Raw genomic sequence first — 25,077 nt, 5'->3', positions numbered from 1 at the left:
ACGTCCATGACGACACATTCGAGGAAGCAACTAAACACCTCAAATAGTGAGCAGGATATGGAGCACCCCATGGGCAAACAGCGAGCTATGTAGTATGCTCCTTCACAGAAGCAGCCCAATGGGAGGACACAATTCGGAGGCACAGGTAGTAACCGGAACGCCCCCTCAATGTCTGTTTTCGCCATTAGGGTGCCCCTTCCCAACTTCTTGACCCGCCTGATTGCCTCGTCAAAGGAGGTACAGTACATAGTATTGTACTTGGTTCCGCGTCGATGTTGTCGTTTACTGACCTGTCCCTTGGATATGACAAATGGTGGATTAGTCTGAATGTATTGGGTTCATTTTTTGGCACAACTCCCAACGGGGGTACCACTACGTCTTCTAAGGAAAGTATTCTGAATGGACACGCCGCCATTCTACCTAAAGATATTTCTTTTTTTTTGTCAAGACGTCTGGGTGTTGGTAGAGTGAGTTTAGATTTTTACTCCAGCCTTTCTTGATTTTAGAAGGGCACGACATGCCTATATCTGTGTCTCCTCCTCCTTTTACTCCTCCACCTCTTTTCTTTTCGCATGACTTTATGTAGTTGTGACTTTTTCATGTGTTTGTTGTGTCTTCTGAGCAGTTTGTCAGCTTTTGAACACCTTTTAAGGTGTTTTCTATGTGTTATCCATGTGTTTGTATGTGTTTTGTGTTTGCCTGCCATTGGTTTCAATGGGGTTCGACTAACAGTTTGTCGAACACGTCCTTGTTCGATGAACCGAACAGAACTTGAACACTAGGGAGGTGGCTCAATACTAGTCTTGAGGTTCTAGGGACTCCAGAGGCACCAGCAGCTTCAAATATCTGTTTGCTGGTTTGTAATGGCTTTTTAGCAGCTGCTCTCTAAAGGTACCTTCACACTCAGCGACGCTGCAGCGATACCGACAACGATGTCGATCGCTGCAGCGTCGCTGGAGAGCTGTCACACGCTAGCCAGGACGCTGCAACGTCACGGATCGCTAGCGATATCGTTCAGTGTGACGGTACCTTTAATCCGATGAACTTGCCTGACAGAAACCTTTCTCATTATGCCTTTATCAGCACGAACACATCTGTGCTCAGATTGAGCCACAAATCTCTTAACAGTACGATGATCACTCTTAAGTAACGTTTGCATCCATTGTCCATTGTTACTTGAAAACTGTGGCCTGCTTAATAATGTGGAACATCATTTTTAAGTAGTTTTCCTTTAATTAGAATCACCTGGAAAACTAATTATCACAGGTGTTTAAGATTGATTTCAGTGATCCATTGAGCCCTGAGACACAATACCATCCATGAGTTTATTTGAAAAACAAAACAATTAAATCTTTGACATTTAAATCCAATTTGCATAATAATTTGGAACAAGATATATATATATATATATATTTTATGTCTTAAATAAGAAAAAAGTTTACACTAAACACATACAGACACACAACTGAATAAAATTTGCTTCACACACACAAACATTGCATACCTGAAAAAATGTCGCCCACTCGTCCCAAACATGGTATTCAGCAGAGGAGGCATATGCTCTCCTTGCCTCCAACACTGGAGAGAATGCATGCTTGCTTTATTTTTCATCCTTCTCCTCCTCTTCCTTAAGTGATGCCAAACCACCACGCAGATGCTCCAGGACAGAAAATGAACCAGCTCCAACTGTTACTGACCCTGTATGGACCTCATCCCTTACCCCTTGAAGATTTAGCCACTGATTCCTGATGTTATGGCACCATCAGGAATCCAATTCGACACCACCAGCCTCACAGAAATATACTTTTTCAAAGTCCTTTTCACTGAGGATTTTGTAAACCTCATGGTGGCACAAAACCGCTCTTCATAATTTTTTAACTTGAGTCCTGTAAACACAGTAGAAATTACATTTTGGGGCCTGGTCCATCACATGGGGTTAGTGTAGAAGCCATTGCTTTGGCAATATTAGAATGTTGAATTTTTTTAGAATGCTCCAGTGTTCCACATGGATATGATCCATAAACAATTTGGGGCAAGCCACAAATTTTTGCATTACAATGACAATCCATAATGTCTTCCCCGAGATGACCCCAGCTTTGAACGACTTTTCAAAGTTTGGCTAGTTATTGGATCACTTTAGCAACAAGTTTGCTTAGGTGTACGTGCCCCAAAGAGACATTTGCGCTGATGAGTACCTAATCCATTTCAAGGGGAGGTGCTAATTCCAGCAATACCTGCCCTGTAAGAGGGCCAGGTACGGAATTAAGCTCAACAAACTATGTGAAAGTACCTCAGGGTACACCCACAGGTTTAGGGTTTATGAAGGGAAGGAAACCCAGATTGAACCCCCTGAATGCCCCCTGTCCTGGGAGTGAATGGGAAAATTGTGTGAGATTTGGTGTACCCACTGCTGATTAAAGGTTATCACTTCTATGAAGATAACTTTTGTACCAGCATCCCACTCTTAAAGTCCCTCTCTGTGCGAGCTACCACAGCTTGCGGTACTGTCCACAAAAATCAGAAGCCTCCCTAAAGGCCCCTTCACATTAAGCGACGCTGCAGCGATACCGACAACGATCCGGATCGCTGCAGCGTCGCTGTTTGGTCGCTGGAGAGCTGTCACACAGACCGCTCTCCAGCGACCAACGATGCCGGTAACCAGGGTAAACATCGGGTAACTAAGCGCAGGGCCGCGCTTAGTAACCCGATGTTTACCCTGGTTACCATGCTAAAAGTAAAAAAAAACAAACACTAGATACTTACCTACCGCTGTCTGTCCTCCAGCGCTGCGCTCTGCTTCTCTGCTCTCCTCCTGTACTGGCTGTGAGCCGGAAAGCAGAGCGGTGACGTCACCGCTCTGCTTTCCGGCTCACAGCCAGTACAGGAGGAGTGCAGAGCACAGCGCTGGAGGACAGACGGCTGTAGGTAAGTATCTAGTGTTTGGTTTTTTTTTACTTTTAGCATGGTAACCAGGGTAAACATTGGGTTACTAAGCGCGGCCCTGCGCTTAGTTACCCGATGTTTACCCTGGTTACCAGTGAAGACATCGCTGGATCGGTGTCACACACGCCGATCCAGCGATGTCAGCAGGAGTCCAGCGACGAAATAAAGTTCTGGACTTTCTTCAGCGACCAACGATCTCCCAGCAGGGGCCTGATCGTTGGTCGCTGTCACACATAACGATTTCATTAACGATATCGTTGCTACGTCACAAATAGCAACGATATCGTTAACAATATCGTTATGTGTGAAGGTACCTTAAGACTATAATTGGGCAGCTGCTCAGAAAGGGTGAGAGCAAAGCCCAATGTAGTGACAACATGCTGGTGGTTAAGGACAAGCGGGATGTCCTTTTCTTGACCACTAAACATGGTGATGGCAGCACCCCAACTGCTGTACAAGGTACCTCTACACATGTCACCAAACCAGACTCTATACTTTGGTACAACAAGAACATGGGGGGAGTTGATCTCTCTGATAAAGTCCTCCAGCCGTACAGTGCCATGAGCAAAACCAAGGAGTGGTACAGGATACTGGCCGTGCACATAGTACAGATAGCAATGTACAACTTTTTCACAATGGGCAGGTCAGACCGGTACGTACCTTCAGTTCCAGGAGGTAGTAGTCAAGTCCATAGAAAATATAAATATGAAAAATTGAGAATACTTAGTGCATAAATTGTAAAATTAAAGTTTAATTACAGCAGGATCCAACCTTCCCATAGAAATGTAAACTTTAGATGGGTCTCCAGCAATGACAATCGCCTTATCGTGGCTGCCGGGTACACATTTATGCTCTAATTATTCTCAATTTTTCATATTTTCTAGTGCAGTAATGCAATTCAAATTTAATATTTCATGTTTGCATGCAATAGCACTACAGAGTGCTACTTTAATTATTGGTTATATATGGAGATGGCTACTTAGTAAGCACCTGTTCACACATGATTTCTGTTTGGAAGTGACGGTCAGTGTTTTGTCTATTTGTACACTACGCAAATAACATATGCCAACCTGACATACACTAGAGGGTGCAGCCTCAATCCATACAAGTATGGAGATCCAGGCCGTACCCACTTGCTGGGAGTATGTATAATTCATACAAACCCTCCTGTCCAGTATCTGAAACTGGCAAACCCTTGCATTGCACAGTGCGTGCGCTTGGGGGATTCATAACTCTGCAGTCACACAGAGTGACTGCAAACTTATGGGTTTTGACCAGACAACCCCTTTATGCTAATTACTAGAATCAGATTTTAATCGATTATAAACTAATGTATATTTTATATAGTATTTTTTTTATCAGAATTTTTATATATCTCAGTATTGTTTCATTTTGTAGCTTGCACTGTCCTGCACAAGGGAGGATCCCATGTTCTTTATTTTTGGGGAAGTATGGATACAGAACACAAATATTTGTCAGTATTAATAGTGCAGTATATCAGATTTTAAATGCTTTTCTTTACTGTCTTTGACCTTGTAATTGAATTCATTTTAATAAAACTGACAGGTACATGACTGAGTGCATAGCTGTTTTTAATGTCTTTTCATTTTTTGTATCTAGTTCCAATTTAAAGATATCTGTAGTTTATTTTTCAGTATATATTTCAGGAGTAATGTGATCATATCCTTATTATATTGTTATTGGAGTTATGCTATTCTAACCTCTGGCTCCATTTGCACTGCGCAATGCACAGGGTACTTTCACACTAGCGTTATTTTACGTACGTCGCAATGCGTCGTTTTGGAGTAAAAACGCATCTTGCAAAGTTGCCCGCAGGATGCGTTTTTTCTCCATAGACTTTCATTAGCGGCGCACTGCGACGTATCGACACACGTCGCATCCGTCGTGCGACGGATGCGTCGTGTTTTGGCGCACCGTCGGCACAAAAAAATTACATGTAACGTTTTTTTGAGCGTCGGGTCTGCAATTTCCAACCGCGCATGCGTGGCCGGAACTCCGCCCCCTCCTCCCCGGACCTTACAATGGGGCAGCGGATGTGTTGTAAAACTGCATCCGCTGCCCCCGTTGTTCATTTTTTTCACAGTTTGCATCGGTACGTCGCTTCGACGCATGGCGACGGCCTGGTACCGACGCTAGTGTGAAAGTAGCCTAACTGGTAATGTGCGTGCCAATTGGTCGTTTAATAGCCTGTTTACACAGGTTGAAAGTCGGATGAACATTGAACAATCTGTAATAGATTGTTTAGTGCATATAGGCTGCCATTGTTCTCTGCAGTGCAAGTCCTGATTAGATGGTAAAGCGCTGCCAAGAATGACTATCTTTTGTGCAAACCAAAAAATCATTTCACCCAACGAACAAGTGTTTTGCTCGTTCGCCTGGTGATCGTTCACACTGCAAGATTATTGTGAAACAAGCGTTAATGATGATCATGCAGTGCAAATGGACCTTAAATGAGTTGTCCAGGTTTGGGGTAAAAGTCTGCAGTCACTTTGCATCACTGCAGATTTATAAAATCCTAACAGCTCATCACTCGCTGTCAGGATTTTCCTGTGTTGGCAGCAAGAGCTGGTAGTCACATGACCTCAAGTATGCAATTTGCAAGCTTTTTTCCTCATTCCAACAAGACGTGTGCAGCCTTGCTCAAAACAAGTGAATTGGATGAGGCCAAGCATGTCTATTCAGCATGTGACCGAATATATCCAAATTGCATACTCATGATCATGTGACCGCCTAGTCTCCATGCTGGCATCAGAGAATCCTGACAGTGCAGTGTGCACACCCAGAGAATTCGAGAGTTTGCACTCGCATAGAGTGACTGCAGATTTTCATGCCAAACCTGAACAACTCACTTAAAGGGAATCTGTCACCTCATATTTCCTATATAAACTGCGGCCACCACCATCAGGGGCTTATCTACAGCATTCCGTAATGCTGTAGATAAGCCCCCGATGTAACCTGAAAGATGAGACAAACAAGTTAGATTATACTCACCCAGGCGCGGCCCCGGTTCGTTCCGGTCCGATGGGCGTTGGGCCTCTCTGACGTTTCCCGGCGCCTGCGCACTGCAGTACTTTGCTCTGCCTTCAACAGGGCAGACAAAGTACGCCTCGGCAGGAGCCGTGGCAGGAAGCAAAGAAGAGGACGTCATCGTAGAAGATAGGAGGCGCCGGACTGCGACGCCCATCGGACCGAACCAGGACCGCCCCTGGGTGAGTATAATCTAACTTGTTTTTCTTATCTTTCAGGTTACATCAGGGGCTTATCTACAGCATTACAGAATGCTAGAAAACCAATGAAGAACATAAGCACCAAAAAGAACCAAAAATTATATTAAAATAAACAACTTTATTAAATAGAGAGTAGTACAATAGTAAAAAAGAAATAACAGGGAGATAACAGGGACTCACCAAAAGGTGGCAGAGCAATCCCCAAACGGCAATGCACATCAAGTACCAATAATGTAAAATAGTCCGCTCCAAAGTGTCAATGCTTATGTGCAAGAAATATATGTGCATGTATAATTATAACCACACCATTTATAGAGAATGCAATAGACACCATAAAATCTCATCAAAAAGTGCCAAATTAAGGCATACAAGTGAGAAGGGAACCTGACTAGTGACAGAGCATGACAAGCATATTACCTGAGGGACCGCACCATCACACGCCCCAACGGGCGTTTCGACTACGTGTCTTCTTCCGGTGTCTTTTTTATGGTGTCTATTGCGTTCTCTATAAATGGTGTGGTTATAATTATACATGCACATATATTTTTTGCACATAAGCATTGACACTTTGGAGCGGACTATATTACATTATTGGTACTTGATGTGTATTGCCGTTTGGGGATTGCTCTGCCACCTTTTGGTGAGTCCCTGTTATCTCCCTCTATTTAATAAAGTTGTTTATTTTAATATAATTTTTGGTTCTTTTTGGTGCTTATGTTCTTCATTAGTTTTCTTATATGTGTGCACTGAACCATATTGCTACACCGGGCACCCCATTAATTTTATGTTTGGTTGTGTATGTGGTCTGGTATATAGGGTTAGCATTACAGAATGCTGTTGATAAGCCCCTGATGGAGATGACCGCAGTTTATATACGAAATATGAGGTGACAGATTCCCTTTAAGGCTACCTGATATTGTTTGTAGATGTTAGATTGTCAAAAGAACCCCCTGAAAAAAATGATTTAAGGCAAATTGCCACTGAAGATAGGAAATATCAATATCAGACCTGGAATGGCAATTCTTGGGGGGCTTGGTGACTTTAATACAGTAGTCAGGTAGCAGTTATAAGTGTGGGAAACCCTCTTTTATATATATTTTATATCCATATTATTTGATTTCAGAGTGTATCTGGGAACATTGCATTGTACAGCTGCAGTATTTATGACGTTTCTCAGTAAGTATTCACTCCATAAGATTATTCACCGGATACCAGAACCAAACTTTTAGCGATATTGCTTTCTTAACATAAAAAGTATGGTATCTTGAGTATCTGACTTTGGTGATGTATAGCAATACATGAATGTAAAATGGACTATGTTTGTAATGATTTTGTGTCATCTGTAGCTCGGTCATTGGAAGGTTTGATGGAATGTGGGACCGAGGAGCATTTGTTGCTGTGAACCCAAAAGACCGAGAACGGTTAGTTAATGTGTGTAATTATATAACCTATTTACCGTATATAGCTATGTATTTTCTGTATGCGTAATGGTAAAGAAAAAGATCTGAATTGTTCTTCAATTAATTCATCTTGAAGGCATAAAATGCATAAATGGTCACTGTTGTTTCCACAAACTTAAAGGGTCTTGTTCTATTTAAAGGGAACTTGTCACTTGAAAAAACGCTATTTACTTGCAGATATGGGGTTAATCTGCAGGTTAATAGCATTCTTAACCTGCCTGTTGCCCATTTTTAGAGCACTGCTGCTGGAAGGAAATGAACTTTATTCTTCTCGCCAACTTTCGGTATCAGTCATAGGACAGTTTCATTCACTGCTCTGTGTATAGAGCGGCTGCTGTAACCGTGCCCCCTGCACTTACTGACGGCTCTCAGCATTAGTCAGTTAGTGCAGGGGGCTTGGTTACAGCCGCTGCTCTCTATACACAGAGCTGTGACCGAAGCTGTGCGCGGCATCATCCATATGACAAAATACCTAAAGCTGGAGGGAGGAATAAAGTTAATTTCCTCCCGGGAGCAGGACTGTAAATGCAGGCAAGTTCAGAACTCTTTTAGCCTGCACTTTAACCCCATGTCTGCAGGTTAGTGGTGTTTTTCATGTGACAGGTTCCCTCTTATGTAAATTTAAACAGTAAGAGGTCAGGTTACACAGCATATAAAACTCTCTAAGGAAGGGGAGGAGAAGTGAGGAGCACTAGGCACAGTGAGAATTTAGGCTGATACCGGAAAGTTGAGCTGCAGCTACTAGCAAATTTATTTCACTTCAGTGCTGGATTCACAGCCACACAGCTTAGTGCTGCTATATAATGTCTTTCATGTCTCGCATAGCTCACAAACAATTGAAATTAGAGATAGAGAGGGTAAAACTGATGAAAAATATAGGATAAAAGGCATATAATGGGCAGAAATGGTGCTATTCTTTGTTATTTTGAAAGCTCCCTAAAAAGATGAATACATTTTAATACTGTCAAATCTGTCAGCGTAAAAAAACTTTGGATGCTTAAAGTGGTGGTCTGAATGCAAAGTCATTTTTGTCTTAATCCCCTATCTATTTGAGGCCATAATCTAAGCTATTTTGTAATATTCAGGGTGTTTTTTATTTACAATATGACTATGGGGTTAGTATTGGGGGTGTCTTATAGACGCCTCTCCATTACTAACCCCTGGGCTTGATGTAACCTGACAATACAAAGGTGACATCAACCCCCAACCCTATCACCCCACTTACCACCGCACTAGGACAAGTGGGAAGAGCGAGGATAAACCAGAATTGGTGCATTTTATGGATGTGCCTTATCTGGAGCGGCTAATACTATGTACCTCAAAATGAGATTGAATTCGTAATAAAATAATCATGCCAACCTTCCTTTTTGGAAGTGCATTTGAACAGCAAGGTTGATTGCTGTTGAGGGGAACTAGGAAAAAAAAAAATCTCTATAAATCTTCAGCAGAGCGAGTGTGAGCGAGCTGAGTGTGACCAGAGCGTAAGTGTGGACGGTGGTAAGTGTGACTTGTGATTCAGTGAAGAGGTATTTGGAAAGCCTTTAACAAATACCTGTGTGAATTGGTGTGAGTTGCTGAATTGGGGGTAGCTATATTCATAAGGGTTAACTTAGGGTGGGGGCTCATAGTTAAGGGTTTATAAGGGGCAGCTGTTTGGGGCTCAAGTCCTTTTTGGAAGTGCATTTGAACAGCAAGGTTGATTGCTGTTGAGGGGAACTAGGAGAAAAAAAAAAAAATCTCTATAAATCTTCAGCAGAGCGAGTGTGAGCGAGCTGAGTGTGACCAGAGCGTAAGTGTGGACGGCGGTAAGTGTGACTTGTGATTCAGTGAAGAGGTATTTGGAAAGCCTTTAACAAATACCTGTGTGAATTGGTGTGAGTTGCTGAATTGGGGGTAGCTATATTCATAAGGGTTAACTTAGGGTGGGGGCTCATAGTTAAGGGTTTATAAGGGGCAGCTGTTTGGGGCTCAAGTCCTTTTTGGAAGTGCATTTGAACAGCAAGGTTGATTGCTGTTGAGGGGAACTAGGAAAAAAAAAAAAAAATCTCTATAAATCTTCAGCAGAGCGAGTGTGAGCGAGCTGAGTGTGACCAGAGCGTAAGTGTGGACGGCGGTAAGTGTGACTTGTGATTCAGTGACTTTGGAGTCAGGGAGTTTTCAGGGGAGGAATAAATGAATTGCTGTCTGATTTTTATTAATACTTTGTATTTATTTTTTTTTTTTATTGAACTGTTCTGTCTGGTGCAATCCCCATTAGGAAATGTGCTCCACGATTGTTAATGCCATCCAGTGCACATCTTGCCACATGTATGCAGTCCTTGAGCAGCCGATCGAGGGTGCATACTGCTGTGCGAGATGTGAGCACGTTGTGCATTTGGAAACCCAGATTCTGACTCTAAATGTGCAGCTGGCAACACTGAGATCCATAGACAACATGGAGAGGAGTCTTCTGCTCACGGAGCAGACGCTCAATGGGACAGATGAGGGGGGGGATGGTGGGATGGAGCTGCAGGACAATGAAGTAGCAAGCTGGGTGACAGTTAGGAAGCGGGGTAGAGGGAAGAGTGCCAGGGAGGCTAGTCCTGATCTGGAACACCCCAATAAGTTTGCTAAGTTGGCAGATGAGGGGGGTGCCAGTACAGGGGTAGCACTGCTGCAGCCAGGCATGTCCTCTGAAAGCCGGAGGAGTGACTGCTCCAGTAAGGAGGGAAATAGGAGAGCAGGGCAGGCCAGACAGGTGCTGGTAGTGGGCGACTCAATTATTAGGGGAACAGATAGGGCAATCTGTCACAAAGACAGGGATCGTCGAACGGTGTGCTGCCTACCTGGCGCTCGAGTCACATCGCTGATCGGGTGGACAGATTATTGGGAGGGGCTGGTGAGGACCCAGCGGTCATGGTGCACATTGGCACTAATGACAAAGTTAGAGGTAGGTGGAAGGTCCTTAAAGATGATTTCAGGGAATTAGGCTGCAAGCTGAAAGCAAGGACCTCCAACGTGGTATTTTCCGAAATACTGCCGGTACCACGTGCCACGCCAGAGAGGCAACGGGAGATTAGGGAGGTTAATAAGTGGCTCAAGAATTGGTGTAGGAAAGAGGGGTTTGGGTTCCTGCAGAACTGGGCCGACTTCTCAGTTGGCTACAGGCTCTACGCTAGGGACGGGCTGCACCTCAATGGGGAGGGTGCAGCTGTGCTGGGGGAGAGAATGGCTAGAAGGTTGGAGGAGTGTTTAAACTAGGAATTGGGGGGGAGGGTATTCATTTTATAGGAGGGGAAGATAGTGCAGACAGAGTCCTGGGCACAAATAAGGAAGTTGGGGGTGGCGGTGGCATGGGGGGTGGGGTCAGAACAGTTAATAATTTAAGAAATAGAAGTATAGAGAGGAACATAAAGTGCATGTATACTAATGCCAGAAGCCTCGCCAACAAAATGGACGAATTAGAACTAATGTTGTTGGAGCATAATTATGACATGGTGGGGATATCTGAAACTTGGCTGGATGAGAGCCATGACTGGGCTGTTAACTTGCAGGGCTATAGCCTGTTCAGAAATGACCGTACAGATAAGCGAGGGGGAGGGGTGTGTCTATATGTAAAATCATCCTTAAAACCCATCCTGCGCGATAATATAGGTGAATTTAATGAAAATGTAGAATCCCTGTGGGTGGAGATAAGGGGAGGGGGAAAAAATAATAAATTACTGATAGGGGTTTGTTATAAATCTCCAAAAATAATGGAAGCAATGGAGAATATCCTAGTAAAGCAAATAGATGAAGCTGCGACTCAAGGAGAAGTCATTATTATGGGGGACTTCAACTACCCTGAAATAGATTGGGGAACAGAAACCTGCAGTTCCAGCAAAGGTAATCGGTTTTTGACAATTATGAGAGACAATTACCTTTCACAACTGGTTCAGGACCCAACAAGAAGGGGGGCACTGCTAGACCTAATATTAACCAACAGGCCAGACCGCATATCAAATATAAGGGTTGGGGGTTACTTGGGAAATAGCGATCACAAAATAATAAGTTTTCATGTATCCTTTAAAAAGATGTGTAGTAGAGGGGTTACAAGGACACTAAACTTCAGGAGGGCAAATTTCCAACGGATGAGAGAGGATCTTGGTGCAATTAACTGGGACGATATCCTGAGACACAAAAATACACAGAGAAAATGGGAGACGTTTATTAGCATCCTGGATAGGACCTGTGCACAGTATATACCGTATGGGAATAAACATATTAGAAATAGGAGGAAACCAATATGGCTAAATAGAGCTGTAAGGGGCGCAATAAGGGACAAAAAGAAAGCATTTAGAGAATTAAAGGAAGTAGGTAGTGAGGAGACATTAAATAAATACAGAAAATTAAATAAATTCTGTAAAAAGCAAATCAAGGCAGCAAAGATTGAGACAGAGAGACTCATTGCCAGAGAGAGTAAAAATAATCCTAAAATATTCTTTAACTACATAAATAGTAAGAAACTAAAAAATGATAGTGTTGGCCCCCTTAAAAATAGTCTGGGTGAGATGGTGGATGAGGATGAGGAAAAAGCCAATATGCTAAATGACTTTTTTTCATCAGTATTTACACAAGAAAATCCCATGGCAGACAAAATGTCTAGTGATAAAAATTCCCAATTAAATGTCACCTGCTTAACCCAGCAGGAAGTGCGGCGGCGTCTAAAAATCACTAAAATTGACAAATCTCCGGGCCCGGATGGGATACACCCTCGAGTACTGCAGGAATTAAGTACAGTCATTGATAGACCATTATTTTTAATCTTTAAAGACTCCATAATAACAGGGTCTGTGCCACAGGACTGGCGTATAGCAAATGTGGTGCCAATATTCAAAAAGGGAACAAAAACTGAACTCGGAAACTATAGGCCAGTAAGCTTAACCTCTACTGTGGGTAAAATCCTGGAGGGCATTCTAAGGGACGCTATACTGGAGTATCTGAAGAGGAATAACCTCATGACCCAGTATCAGCACGGGTTTACTAGGGACCGTTCATGTCAGACTAATTTGATCAGTTTCTATGAAGAGGTAAGTTCCGGATTGGACCAAGGGAACCCAGTGGATGTAGTGTATATGGACTTTTCAAAAGCTTTTGATACGGTGCCACACAAAAGGTTGATACATAAAATGAGAATAATGGGGATAGGGGAAAATATGTGCAAGTGGGTTGAGAGCTGGCTCAGGGATAGGAAACAAAGGGTGGTTATTAATGGAGCACACTCGGACTGGGTAGCGGTTAGCAGTGGGGTACCACAGGGGTCAGTATTGGGCCCTCTTCTTTTTAACATATTTATTAATGACCTTGTAGGGGGCATTCAGAGTAGAATTTCAATATTTGCAGATGACACTAAACTCTGCAGGGTAATCAATACAGAGGAGGACAATTTTATATTACAGGATGATTTATGTAAACTAGAAGCTTGGGCTGATAAATGGCAAATGAGCTTTAATGGGGATAAATGTAAGGTCATGCACTTGGGTAGAAGTAATAAGATGTATAATTATGTGCTTAATTCTGAAACTCTGGGCAAAACCGTCAATGAAAAAGACCTGGGTGTATGGGTGGATGACAAACTTAAATTCAGTGGCCAGTGTCAGGCAGCTGCTACAAAGGCAAATAAAATAATGGGATGCATTAAAAGAGGCATAGATGCTCATGAGGAGAATATAATTTTACCTCTATACAAGTCACTAGTTCGACCACACTTAGAATACTGTGCACAGTTCTGGTCTCCGGTGTATAAGAAAGACATAGCTGAACTGGAGCGGGTGCAGAGAAGAGCGACCAAGGTTATTAGAGGACTGGGGGGTCTGCAATACCAAGATAGGTTATTACACTTGGGGCTATTTAGTTTGGAAAAACGAAGACTAAGGGGTGATCTCATTTTAATGTATAAATATATGAGGGGACAGTACAAAGACCTTTCTGATGATCTTTTTAATCATAGACCTGAAACAGGGACAAGGGGGCATCCTCTGCGGTTGGAGGAAAAAAGGTTTAAGCATAATAACAGACACGGATTCTTTACTGTAAGAGCAGTGAGACTATGGAACTCTCTGCCATGTGATGTTGTAATGAGTGATTCATTACTTAAATTTAAGAGGGGACTGGATACCTTTCTGAAAAAGTATAATGTTACAGGGTATATACACTAGATTCCTTGATAGGGCGTTGATCCAGGGAACTAGTCTGATTGCCGTATGTGGAGTCGGGAAGGAATTTTTTTTCCCCAATGTGGAGCTTACTCTTTGCACATGGGGTTTTTTTGCCTTCCTCTGGATCAACATGTTAGGGCATGTTAGGTTAGGCTATGGGTTGAACTAGATGGACATATAGTCTTCCTTCAACCTTAATAACTATGTAACTATGTAACTATGTAACCTGAAGAATTATGTTGGCAAAATTATTTAAATTGCACAATTAACTCTGTAAAAATAAAAATTAAGAAAATGATGCTGGAATTCAGTTTTATTTATCATTCCTTTTCACGTATAATTTTTTTCTTGTTTCTCGGTACATTTGGTAATGAACAGTGTCAATAAAAATTACAACTCGTCCCTCAAAAACAAGCCATCCTATGTCGACAGAAAAATAAAAAAGTTATAGCTCTGCCCTTAACTTGCAGATACGGACAACCTTGCTGCTGGAAGAAAATGAACTTTATTCCTCCTGGCAGCCTCTGGTTTTTAGCCATAGAGGCAGGTCTTCAGTCACCATTCATTATATAGTGAGCATTGATTGAAACCATAGCCCAGCACTGATTGACAGCCAACTCTGTATTGATGCATTGCTGCGCTGGCTGTCAGTCACAGAGCAGGGCGTGGTTTCAGACTATGTACTGAACAATGACTGAAGCCATGCATCTATGACTGACAGCCGGAGGGAATAAAGTTAATTTCCTCCCAGCAGCTGGGCTCTCAGTGTGGTGTCTCAGCCTGCTGGGTAACCACATACTTGCAGGTTAGTAGCATTTTTTTTCACATGACCAATTCCCTTTGAAAAAAACAACAACCAGCCCTTAACCCCTTCCCGACATATGAAGAACTGTTATGTTATATGTCGTGTCCAGTTCTTTGATGTGGGCTCGGAAAATGTGTTATTTACCATTGTCGTAGTGACGGGTAGAATTATATTGCAGGTCATTTTTATCATATAATGAACACCGACAAAATCGCCAAACCCCCCCCCCCCCCACCCCACCCAACCCCCAAATTTTGCGGAATTGGATTTTTTTTTTCCATTGTCACCACTGTTTGACTATTTTTTCCCCACTTTCTAATACATCCCATGATAAAATGATGTCACACAAATCTGCAATTCATCCTGCAAAAACCAAGCCCTTGTAAGTTTATATCAACAGTGAAATAAAAATGTTATATCTCTTGAAAGAAGGGGAGGAAAACAAAAAAGCGCAAGAACCTGACCTCTACCTGACAGGACGGTTTTAAGGGGTCAGCATCTTTTATGCTGATATATGAGCCCTCTAAGTACTACACAAAAGCCTGTATTGTAAAGCTGGCAATGTATCTGGTACAGTGTTGGCCTACAGACATTTACATTTCCTAATGCAACCATGTCTGGCTTACATAGTGGCATCTGAATAGCATAGGCTTGGGATTGTAGCATCATGGAATCTTATCTAAGCATAAAAGTTATCCCTTATTTATGAACAGATATGTAATATTACTTTTTCATCATCCTGTTTAGCTGCATTGTTTTTTCGTAAGAGTAAATTCCTACTCGATGTATTGACATACTATACGTATTCTTTTTTTCCCCACAGTTATGCCAATGTTATCTTGTCTCTAATGGCTAAGGATTGTCGGTACCTACTTGTAACAGTGGAATATGATCCAAAGCTGCATAGAGGTGAGAACATGTTAATTTGCTTGTTGGTATTCAACTGGATACATTGTATACCATGCAGGGAAAATTAACAAACCTCCTCCAAAAAGTTGTATCAAGAACTTTTTTTTTTTTTGTGTGGTGTAGATAACAAATGGTCGGTCTTAACCTATGTTTTACTGTAGAAAACTACAATGGAAATTTAACTGTTTGTTTTGGGTTTTTTTTTTTTTCTTCCTTTTTAATAGGCCCTCCCTTTTACGTGCCTGAATCTGATCTAGAAAATTTTCTTGGTAAGTAATTGCTCGTGGATATTTGGTAAAATTAATAGTTATAACAACTTGTGGCACTGTAAATGGAGTTTCCAGAATTAACAAAAATATGGATCCTTTCTTCTAGAAACAGTGCCTCATCTGTCCGCTAGTTATGTCATCTCGGCTTTGTTCAATACCAGACACAATGGACAGGTGTGGCCTTGTTTCTAGAAGAAAGTAGTCATGTTTTATACTGCTGAGGTCTTCTAACACCTTTCTGTTGGAGCCAATTTTAGATTTTTCTGCTTTCATCATTTTTTGTCCCTCCTTCCAAGAGCCAGATCATGTTAATCCTGCTCTCAGATGGGGTAGCAAAAACCAGGTGTTAGATTCCCTCTAAATACTAAAGATTGACTGTGGCATCTAAGTGATTTAATAATCCAAAACATGAGCTGGACTATAAACTGGCATACGTGCAAAGTATAAGAGCACAACTCACGCTGTGACCATGTCACAGACAAACCATCCCCCAACCCCTCTCTCGCCCCAAAAAATGAGCATATACCCTACAGCAAGTAAATTGTATTAGTACATGTAAATAACATAGGGGACTTGGTTAACTCTATTTTGATTAAAAAAAAGCATAAAAGACATCCCATAGTGACGAGTGTACCCATCGCAACCCAAAACTATTATCTTATAAGATCAGCATTTTTTGTGGTTAATAAGATTAGAAGGCTTTATTACATCTGTTTTTCTGCATTATATCAATGAAAATAAATATATAATACAGCAATTGTAAGGATTCTTGAGAGATTGATCATGGCTGTCTAATCCAATTTTTTTCTGGCAAGTTTGGTTCTAGAATGGAACAGGTACGAGTCATTGCATGTCATATGTTTTGATTTTTTTTCTGATAGTTTGATTTTGTACATCATAATATGAATTGAAACTGTTTAAAGTAATTAACACAAAGATTGGCACGATTATATTAAAAATGGATCTAGAAAAGTTTGAGGCTAGGGCAGAGATGTGTCAAATTTAAATTTACCACTATTAAATGTTCTACACTTAAAAATGCCAAAATTACTCAAAGAGCTAATCCCAAAATTGTAAATTATTCTCTATGTGTAGTATAGAGTATAGCATACTGAATATTGAGGGTGTAATCACTAGAACCCCCAGCGATCCCGAGAACAGAGCTCTGACACCATAGAGGCAGGCTCTGCAGAACTACATCCTGAATGGAACAACGGTGTTCATGCTCGACCTCCATTCATTGTCTCTGGGACTGGGAGAGATAGCCGAGCACAGTGCTCCTCTATTTCCAGCAGCTCTCTGGTTCCAAAGCTTAGTCGGACATTCAGTGACCACAGAGTTATTCCCTGCACAATAGATGTGGAATAACTTACTATTTCAGGAAATATAAATGGGGGAGCACTGGATAAAACTGTGAAAATAAGAAAAACAAAGCATGAAGGGTCATGTTCAGCCATATCTATAAACTTCTTTGTACATGTATGAACGATATACATTGCTAAAAACAATTGTTTTAGCCACAATTTTCAAAAATGACACAGGAAACCAATTTGGGTTGTTATTTTTATCGTGGATGTGAAAAATGGATATCATAAGGATGTCAAAAACAGTCATACCAACACAAGAAACAAAATATAGATGAAAAATGTTTCGTACACATTTGATCTTGACCTTCCAAGCAATGACCAAAGCCCATTTTCTTAATCCAGGACTGTCTGTGCATAGAAACTCGCTTAACAGAGATGAATATAAGATGTAAGGCTAAGTTCACATTTGTGTTCGAGGGCTTTGCGGAGAGCTGCGTACGTCCTCTGTTAGGCTACGTCGGCGACGCAACGCACAACGCAAACAAGAACGCATGCAAAACGCATCATTTTGTGACGCATGTGTCCTTTTTTGGCATGATTTTGGACGCAAAAAAAAATGCAACTTGCTGCGTCCTCTGCGCCCTGACGCTTGCGCCCAAAAAGACGCATGCGTCACAAAACGCAAGACAACGCATGTCCATGCGCCCCCATGTTAAATATAGGGGCGCATGACGTATGCGTCGCCGCGGCTGCACCCGACGCAGCCCCGCAAAACGCTAATGTGAATGTAGCCTTGAGCCCCGCATACTTCTGCATGCATCCTGCATACCTGTCTTTAACATTCAGTGCGCAGGACATGCGGATTATTCGGATGCGTCATTTTGACGCACCCGCCATCCACACAAAATGCAACGTGTTGCGTTCCCGTGTGGTCGGTGGGCACGTCAAAATGACGCATCCGCATGTCCTGCTTACCCAATGTTAACGCCTTTCTGCCATTAGACGTACTATTCCGTCCATGTGGGGTGGGCCCTACTTCCCAAGGACGGAATAGTACGTCATAGGCGATCGGCCGCGCTCACGGGGGGAGCGCGGCCGATCGCGGCCGGGTGTCAGCTGCTTATCGCAGCTGACATCCGGCACTATGTGCCAGGAGCGGTCACGGACCGCCCCCGACACATTAACCCCCGGCACACCGCGATCAAACATGATAGCGATGTGCCGGCGGTGCAGGGAAGCATCACGCAGGGAGGGGGCTCCCTGTGGGCTTCCCTGAGACCCCAGCAGCAATGCGATGTGATCGCGTTGCTCCGGGGGTCTCCTACCTTCCTCCCTGCAGCAAATCCCGGATCCAAGATGGCCGCGGATCCGGGTCCTGCAGGGAGGGAGGTGGCTTACCAAGTGCCTGCTCAGAGTAGGCACTTGGTAACGCTGCAGCGCTCTGAGACAGATCAGTGATCTGCCAGAGTGCTGTGCAAACTGGCAGATCACCGATCTGTATTGTCTCCCCCTGGGACAAAGTAAACAAGTTAAAAAATTTTTTTACAAGTGTGTAAAAAAAACAAAAACAAATTATTATTCCCATAAATACATTTCTTTATCTAAATAAAAAAAAAAAAACAATAAAAGTGCACATATTTAGTATCGCCGCGTCCGTAACGACCCAACCTATAAAACTGTCCCACTAGTTAACCCCTTCAGTAAACACCGTAAGAAAAAAAAGAGGCAAAAAACAACGCTTTATTATCATACCGCCGAACAAAAAGTGGAATAACACGCGATCAAAAAGACAAATAAATAACCATGGTACCGCTGAAAGCGTCATCTTGTCCCGCAAAAAACGAGCCGCCATACAGCAACATCAGCAAAAAAATTAAAAAGTTATAGTCCTCACAATAAAGCGATGCAAAAATAATTATTTTTTCTATAAAATAGTTTCTATCGTATAAAAGCGCCAAAACATTAAAAAAAGATATAAATGAGGTGTCGCTGTAATCGTACTGACCCGAAGAGTAAAACTGCTTTATTAATTTTACCAAACGCGGAACGGTATAAACTCCTCCCCCAAAAGAAATTCATGAATAGCTGGCTTTTGGTAATTCTGCCTCACAAAAATCGGAATAAAAAGCGATCAAAAAATGTCACGTGCCCGAAAATGTTACCAATAAAAACGTCAACTCGTCCCGCAAAAAACAAGACCTCACATGACTCTGTGGACTCAAATATGGAAAAATTATAGCTCTCAAAATGAGGTAACGCAAAAAAATATTTTTTGCAATAAAAAGCGTCTTTCAGTGTGTGACGGCTGCCAATCATAAAAATCCGCTAAAAAACCCGCTATAAAAGTAAATCAAACCCCCCTTCATCACCCCCTTAGTTAGGGAAAAATAAAAAAATTAAAAAAATGTATTTATTTCCATTTTCCCATTAGGGCTAGGGTTATGGCTAGGGTTAGGGCTAGGGTTATGGTTAGGGCTAGGGTTAGGGCTACAGTTAGGGTTAAGGCTACAGTTAGGGTTGGGGCTAAAGTTAGGGTTAGGGTTTGGATTACATTTGCGGTTGGGAATAGGGTTGGGATTAGGGTTAGGGGTGTGTCTGGGTTAGAGGTGTGGTTAGGGTTACCGTTGGAATTGGGGTTAGGGGTGTGTTTGGATTAGGGTTTCAGTTATAATTGGGGGTTTCCACTGTTTAGACACATCAGGGGCTCTCCAAACGCGACATGGCGTCCGATCTCAATTCCAGCCAATTCTGCATTGAAAAAGTAAAACAGTGCTCCTTCCCTTCCGAGCTCTCCCGTGTGCCCAAACAGGGGTTTACCCCAACATATGGGGTATCGGCGTACTCAGGACAAATTGGACAACAACTTTTGGGGTCCAATTTCTCCTGTTACCCTTGGGAAAATACAAAACTGGGGGCTAAAAAATAATTTTTGTGGGAAAAAAAAAGATTTTTTTATTTTCACAGCTCTGCGTTATAAACTGTAGTGAAACACTTGAGGGCTCAAAGTTCTCACAACACATCTAGATAAGTTCGTGGGGGGGTCTAGTTTCCAATATGGGGTCACTTGTGGGGGGTTTCTACTGTTTAGGTACATTAGAGGTTCTGCAAACGCAATGTGACGCCTGCAGACCATTCCATCTAAGTCTGCATTCCAAATGGCGCTCCTTCCCTTCCGAGCCCTCCCATGCGCCCAAACGGTGGTTCCCCCCACATATGGGGCATCAGCGCACTCAGGACAAATTGGACAACAACTTTTGGGGTCCAATTTCTCCTCGGGAAAATATAAAACTGGGGGCGAAAAGATAATTTTTGTGGGAAAAAAATTTTGTTTTATTTTTACGGCTCTGCATTATAAACTTCTGTGAAGCTCTTGGTGGGTCACTGTGCTCACCACACATCTAGATAAGTTCCTTAGGGGGTCTACTTTCCAAAATGGTGTCACTTGTGGGGGGTTTCAATGTTTAGGCACATCAATGGCTTTCCAAACGCAACATGGCGTCCCATCTCAATTCCTGTGAATTTTGCATTGAAAAGTCAAACTACGCTTCTTCCCTTCCGAGCTCTCCCATGCGCCCAAACAGTGGTTTACCCCACATATGGGTTATCCGCGTACTCAGGACAAATTGTACAACAACTTTTTGTTTCCAATTTCTTCTCTTACCATTGGGAAAATAAAAAATTGGGGGCGAAAAGATAATTTTTGTGAAAAAAAAATGTTTTTTTGTTTTTACGGTTCTGCATTATAAACTTCTGTGAAGCACGTGGTGGGTCAAAGTGCTCACCACACATCTAGATAAGTTCCTTAGGGGGTCTACTTTCCAAAATGGTGTCACTTGTGGGGGCTTTCAATGTTTATGCAGATCAGTGGCTCTCCAAACGCAACATGGCGTCCCATCTCAATTCCAGTCAATTTTGCATTGAAAAGTCAAATGGCGCTCCTTCGCTTCCAAGCTCTGTCATGCGCCCAAACAGTGGTTTACTGCCACATATGGGGTATCAGCGTACTCAGGACAAATTGTATGACAAGGTTTGGGGTCCATTTTCTCTTGTAACCCTTGGTAAAATAAAACAAATTGGAGCTGAAGTAAATTTTTGGTGAAAAAAAGTTAAATGTTCATTTTTATTTAAACATTCCAAAAATTCCTGTGAAACACCTGAAGGGTTAATAAACTTCTTGAATGTGGTTTTGAGAACCTTGAGGGGTGCAGTTTTTAGAATGGTGTCACACTTGGGTATTTTCTATCATATAGACCCCTCAAAATGACTTCAAATGAGATGTGGTCCCTAAAATAAAATGGTGTTGTAAAAATGAGAAATTGCTGGTCAAATTTTAACCCTTATAACTCCCTAACAAAAAAAAATTTTGGTTCCAAAATTGTGCTGATGTAAAGTAGACATGTGGGAAATGTTACTTATTAAGTATTTTGTGTGATATATCTGTGATTTAATTGCATAAAAATTCAAAGTTGGAAAATTGCAAAATTTTCAAAATTTTCGCCATATTTCCGTTTTTTTCACAAATAAACGCAGGCAATATCAAATAAATTTTACCACTACCATGAAGTACAATATGTCACGAGAAAACAATGTCAGAATCACCGGGATCCGTTGAAGCGTTCCAGAGTTATAACCTCATAAAGGGACAGTGGTCAGAATTGTAAAAATTGGCCCGGTCCATAACGTGCAAACCACCCTTGGGGGTAAAGGGGTTAAAGATAGGTACGCAGGACGCATGCAGAAGTATGTGGAAGTGGGCGGGGCTTAACGAAGGATGTACGCAGCCCTCTGCAAAGCTCCCGAACGCAAATGTGAATCCTGCCTAAAACTGATGCGCTTATCAAACAATAAAAGACTCCGGTTAACTCTAACAGATAACTTTTTAATTCTTAAACCTACAGTATTTTGTCTCTTTCAGGTCCTTCTTGTACTTTCAAACTGCTGAAGAAGATTGATGCACTTACTGACAAGCAGAAACAATGGGGACTAGATTTATATTTTGAAAACCTTTACCTCATCACACCAAAACTGGAGTCTTAATTCCGTTTTATTTGGACACATACCTCATTATTAAAATGCAAGGCTGATGTACTTCTATTGAAAATCTTTCTCAGATTGGCTCTATTTTAATATTAAAATGAGCATTTATTAATCCAGCTAGAGAGTGACAGAACTCCATCCAAGTGTATTTACCCTCTGCCTACCCTCCTAGACTAAAGCCCCCTTCATGCATCCTGGTGATTCCGGTGCTGAAAAAACCAGTACCGGTGAGGTCCGTGTCCGTGTGACACCATCCATGTGGCATGCATATGTAAGTGTCATGTGTATCATAAATGTCCTCTGTGTGCACCGTCAGTGTGACAAGTACTGTAATAGAATGAAGAATACAAATCACAGATATTTAGAAAAATGACATGGGGTCCCCCTTATTTTTAATAACAATCTGAGGAAAGCCGACAGCTGGGGGGTTAGTTTTATTTTATTATTCTGGGAAGTGGCAAATATCCATGGAGCTTCCCAGCCTATTAATAACAGCTCACAGCTGTCTACCTAGCCTTTACTGATTAAAAAGGTGGGGAACAAACCTCATTTTTTGGGGGGGTCCTCCTTTTTAACAACCATTAAAGACTACACAGACTGCTGTGAGTTATTAAAAGGCTGGGAAGGGGCCATCAATATTGGCACCTTCCCAAACCAGTAAGACCAGCCCTCAGCCACCCCCAGTAATGACGCATCTATTAGATGTGCCAATTTTGGAGCTTAAATACGTCTCTTCCAAATTGCCATGGTGTGGTGGCAATCTGGGTAATGGTTTTGGGGTTGATGTCAGCTCTGTAATGTCTGCTGACATTTAGCACAGTGGTTAGTAATGGAGAGATGTCTGTCAGACACCCCTATTACTAACCCCATAGTGAGAAGAAATAAATACACACACAAAGAAAATTCCTATAATTGTAAACCACACACTCCGATAATTACCATGGTTTACCCATTTATTAGCAAAAAAAGTAATCTACAAGGGTCCAGTGTAAATCCACAATAAGGAGGTCCCATGAAGATCTCCGACTCTGCTACATCCGGAAGCAGCAATGAGCGTTGACTTCAGTAACTTGATCACTCAGCACTGCAGCTGGAACACACTGAGAGTAGTGTGTGTGAATCCAGCTGCTGTGACGTGCATAGGTCACACATGGCCGGCACACTCAGAGGTTACCATCAGAACCGCCAGTTGATACTCTGTGTGTTCTGGCTGCTGTGGTGAGCAGTCAAGTTACTGATATCACCGCTCATCGCTGCCTCCGGATGTAGCAGAGTCAGAGATCGTCATGGGACCTCCTTATTGTGGATTTACAGTGGACCTTTGTGGATTACTTTTATTTTTGCTAATAAATGGGTAAACCATGGTAATTGTCGGGCGTGCTTTTTACAATTAAAGGACTTTTCTCTGTGTGTGTATTTATTTCTTCTCACTGTTGGGTTTGTTGTTAGGGTGTCTAACTCACACCTCTCCATTACTAACCCTACGGCTTGATGGCAGCTGTGATTTCTGATAAATCACAACTGTCATCAAACTTGTATATTACCCTGATTGCCAGTGCACCAGGGCATCAGGTCAGTTTTACCACATAGTTAACATGGTTAAAAAAAAAAAAAATTGTGGAATTGCACTTTTTTTGCTATTTCACCACACTTGGAATTTTTTCCCTGTTTTCCAGTACACTACATGGTAAAATCTATGGCATCCCTGAAAATTGCAACTAGTCCTGCAAAAAACAAGTCCTCATACGGCCATATTGACAGAAAAATAATAAAGTTATGGCTCTTGGGGGAAAAAGGAAGGAAAAAAACAAAGTGCGTTAATGGAAAATCACATGGTCATGAAGGGGTTAAGTACAGCAGCCTCTTCCAGTCTAAGATCTATGTACTAAAATGCAATTAATATTGTGAAATCAGATGACATACCGGCTTTAAGTGTCCAAAGCCTAATTCTACCTCTTTTTTTTTTTCTACATATTTTACATAGTGTTGTCATTACTACTTTGGAAATTTGAATGAGCAGATCACTCTCATATTTTAAATTTCAATAAATTACAGTTCGTCAACTTTGCCTATTTTTCATTACTATATTTATTTTGCATTTTATGTAGCTTGCGAGATTTACAGAAAACTGTGTGATGGGATGTTGAGTATATATTGAATTCCTCTGGTATTATTTTCCCTTAAAGGGAATCTGTCACCCCCAAAATCAAGGGTGAGGTAAGCCCACCGGCATCAGGGGCTTATCTACAGCATTCTGTAATGCTGTAGATAAGCCCCCGATGTAACCTGAAAGATGAGAAAAAGAGGTTATATTATACTCACCCAGGGGCGGTCCCGCTGCTGGTCCGGTCCGGCGCCTCCTATATTCATCAGATGATGTCCTCTTCTTGTCTTCAGGCTGCGGCTCCAGCGCAGGCGTACTTTGTCTGCCCTGTTGAGGGCAGAGCAAAGAACTGCAATGCACAGGCGCCAGGCCTCTCTAACCTTTCCCGCCACCTGAGCAATGCAGTACTTTGCTCTGCCCTCAACAGGGCAGACAAAGTACGCCTGCGCCAGAGCCGCAGCGTGAAGACCAGAAGAGGACGTCATCGTAAGAAGATGGGAGGCCGCGGACCTGGACCGCGATGCCAATCAGATCGACGGCCCGTCCAGGTGAGTATAGTATAACCTTTTTTTCTCATCTTTTAGGATACGTCGGGGGCTTATCTACAGCATTACAGAATGCTGTAGATAAGCCCCTGAAACCGGTGGGCTTAGCTCACCGTTGATTTGGGGAGGTGACAGATTCCCTTTAAAGAGGTCGTCTGAAGTTCATATATTCAGAGGTGGTATGAAGAGAGAAACATATATTGGACCAGTGCATGGCCGAGCCCCTGGCCCTAACTGCAGGCTATCTGATGCTGCAAGCAGAGGCATTTTTGCT

General features: G+C 42.2%; 1 protein-coding gene across 2 annotated transcripts in view; it reads left to right on the top strand.

Annotated features, from left to right (window-relative positions):
* LOC138642587 (thiopurine S-methyltransferase-like) overlaps window positions 1–24,217 on the top strand; it is a 101,347-nt gene extending 77,130 nt beyond the window's left edge. For both annotated transcript variants that reach the window (XM_069730843.1, XM_069730844.1), the window contains exons 5-9: window positions 7,315–7,367; window positions 7,538–7,612; window positions 15,456–15,541; window positions 15,766–15,810; window positions 22,033–24,217. In XM_069730843.1, coding sequence (XP_069586944.1) covers window positions 7,315–7,367; window positions 7,538–7,612; window positions 15,456–15,541; window positions 15,766–15,810; window positions 22,033–22,154 — 381 coding nt within the window. In that variant the 3' untranslated portion in view covers window positions 22,155–24,217. The remainder of the gene's footprint in view (window positions 1–7,314; window positions 7,368–7,537; window positions 7,613–15,455; window positions 15,542–15,765; window positions 15,811–22,032) is intronic.
* Window positions 24,218–25,077: the final 860 nt, after the last annotated feature.

Source organism: Ranitomeya imitator, chromosome 6, assembly GCF_032444005.1.
Source record: "Ranitomeya imitator isolate aRanImi1 chromosome 6, aRanImi1.pri, whole genome shotgun sequence".
Classification (NCBI taxonomy): Eukaryota; Metazoa; Chordata; class Amphibia; order Anura; family Dendrobatidae; genus Ranitomeya; species Ranitomeya imitator.
Note: the sequence above shows the minus strand (reverse complement) of the source record. Positions and strands in the feature narration are given on the sequence as shown.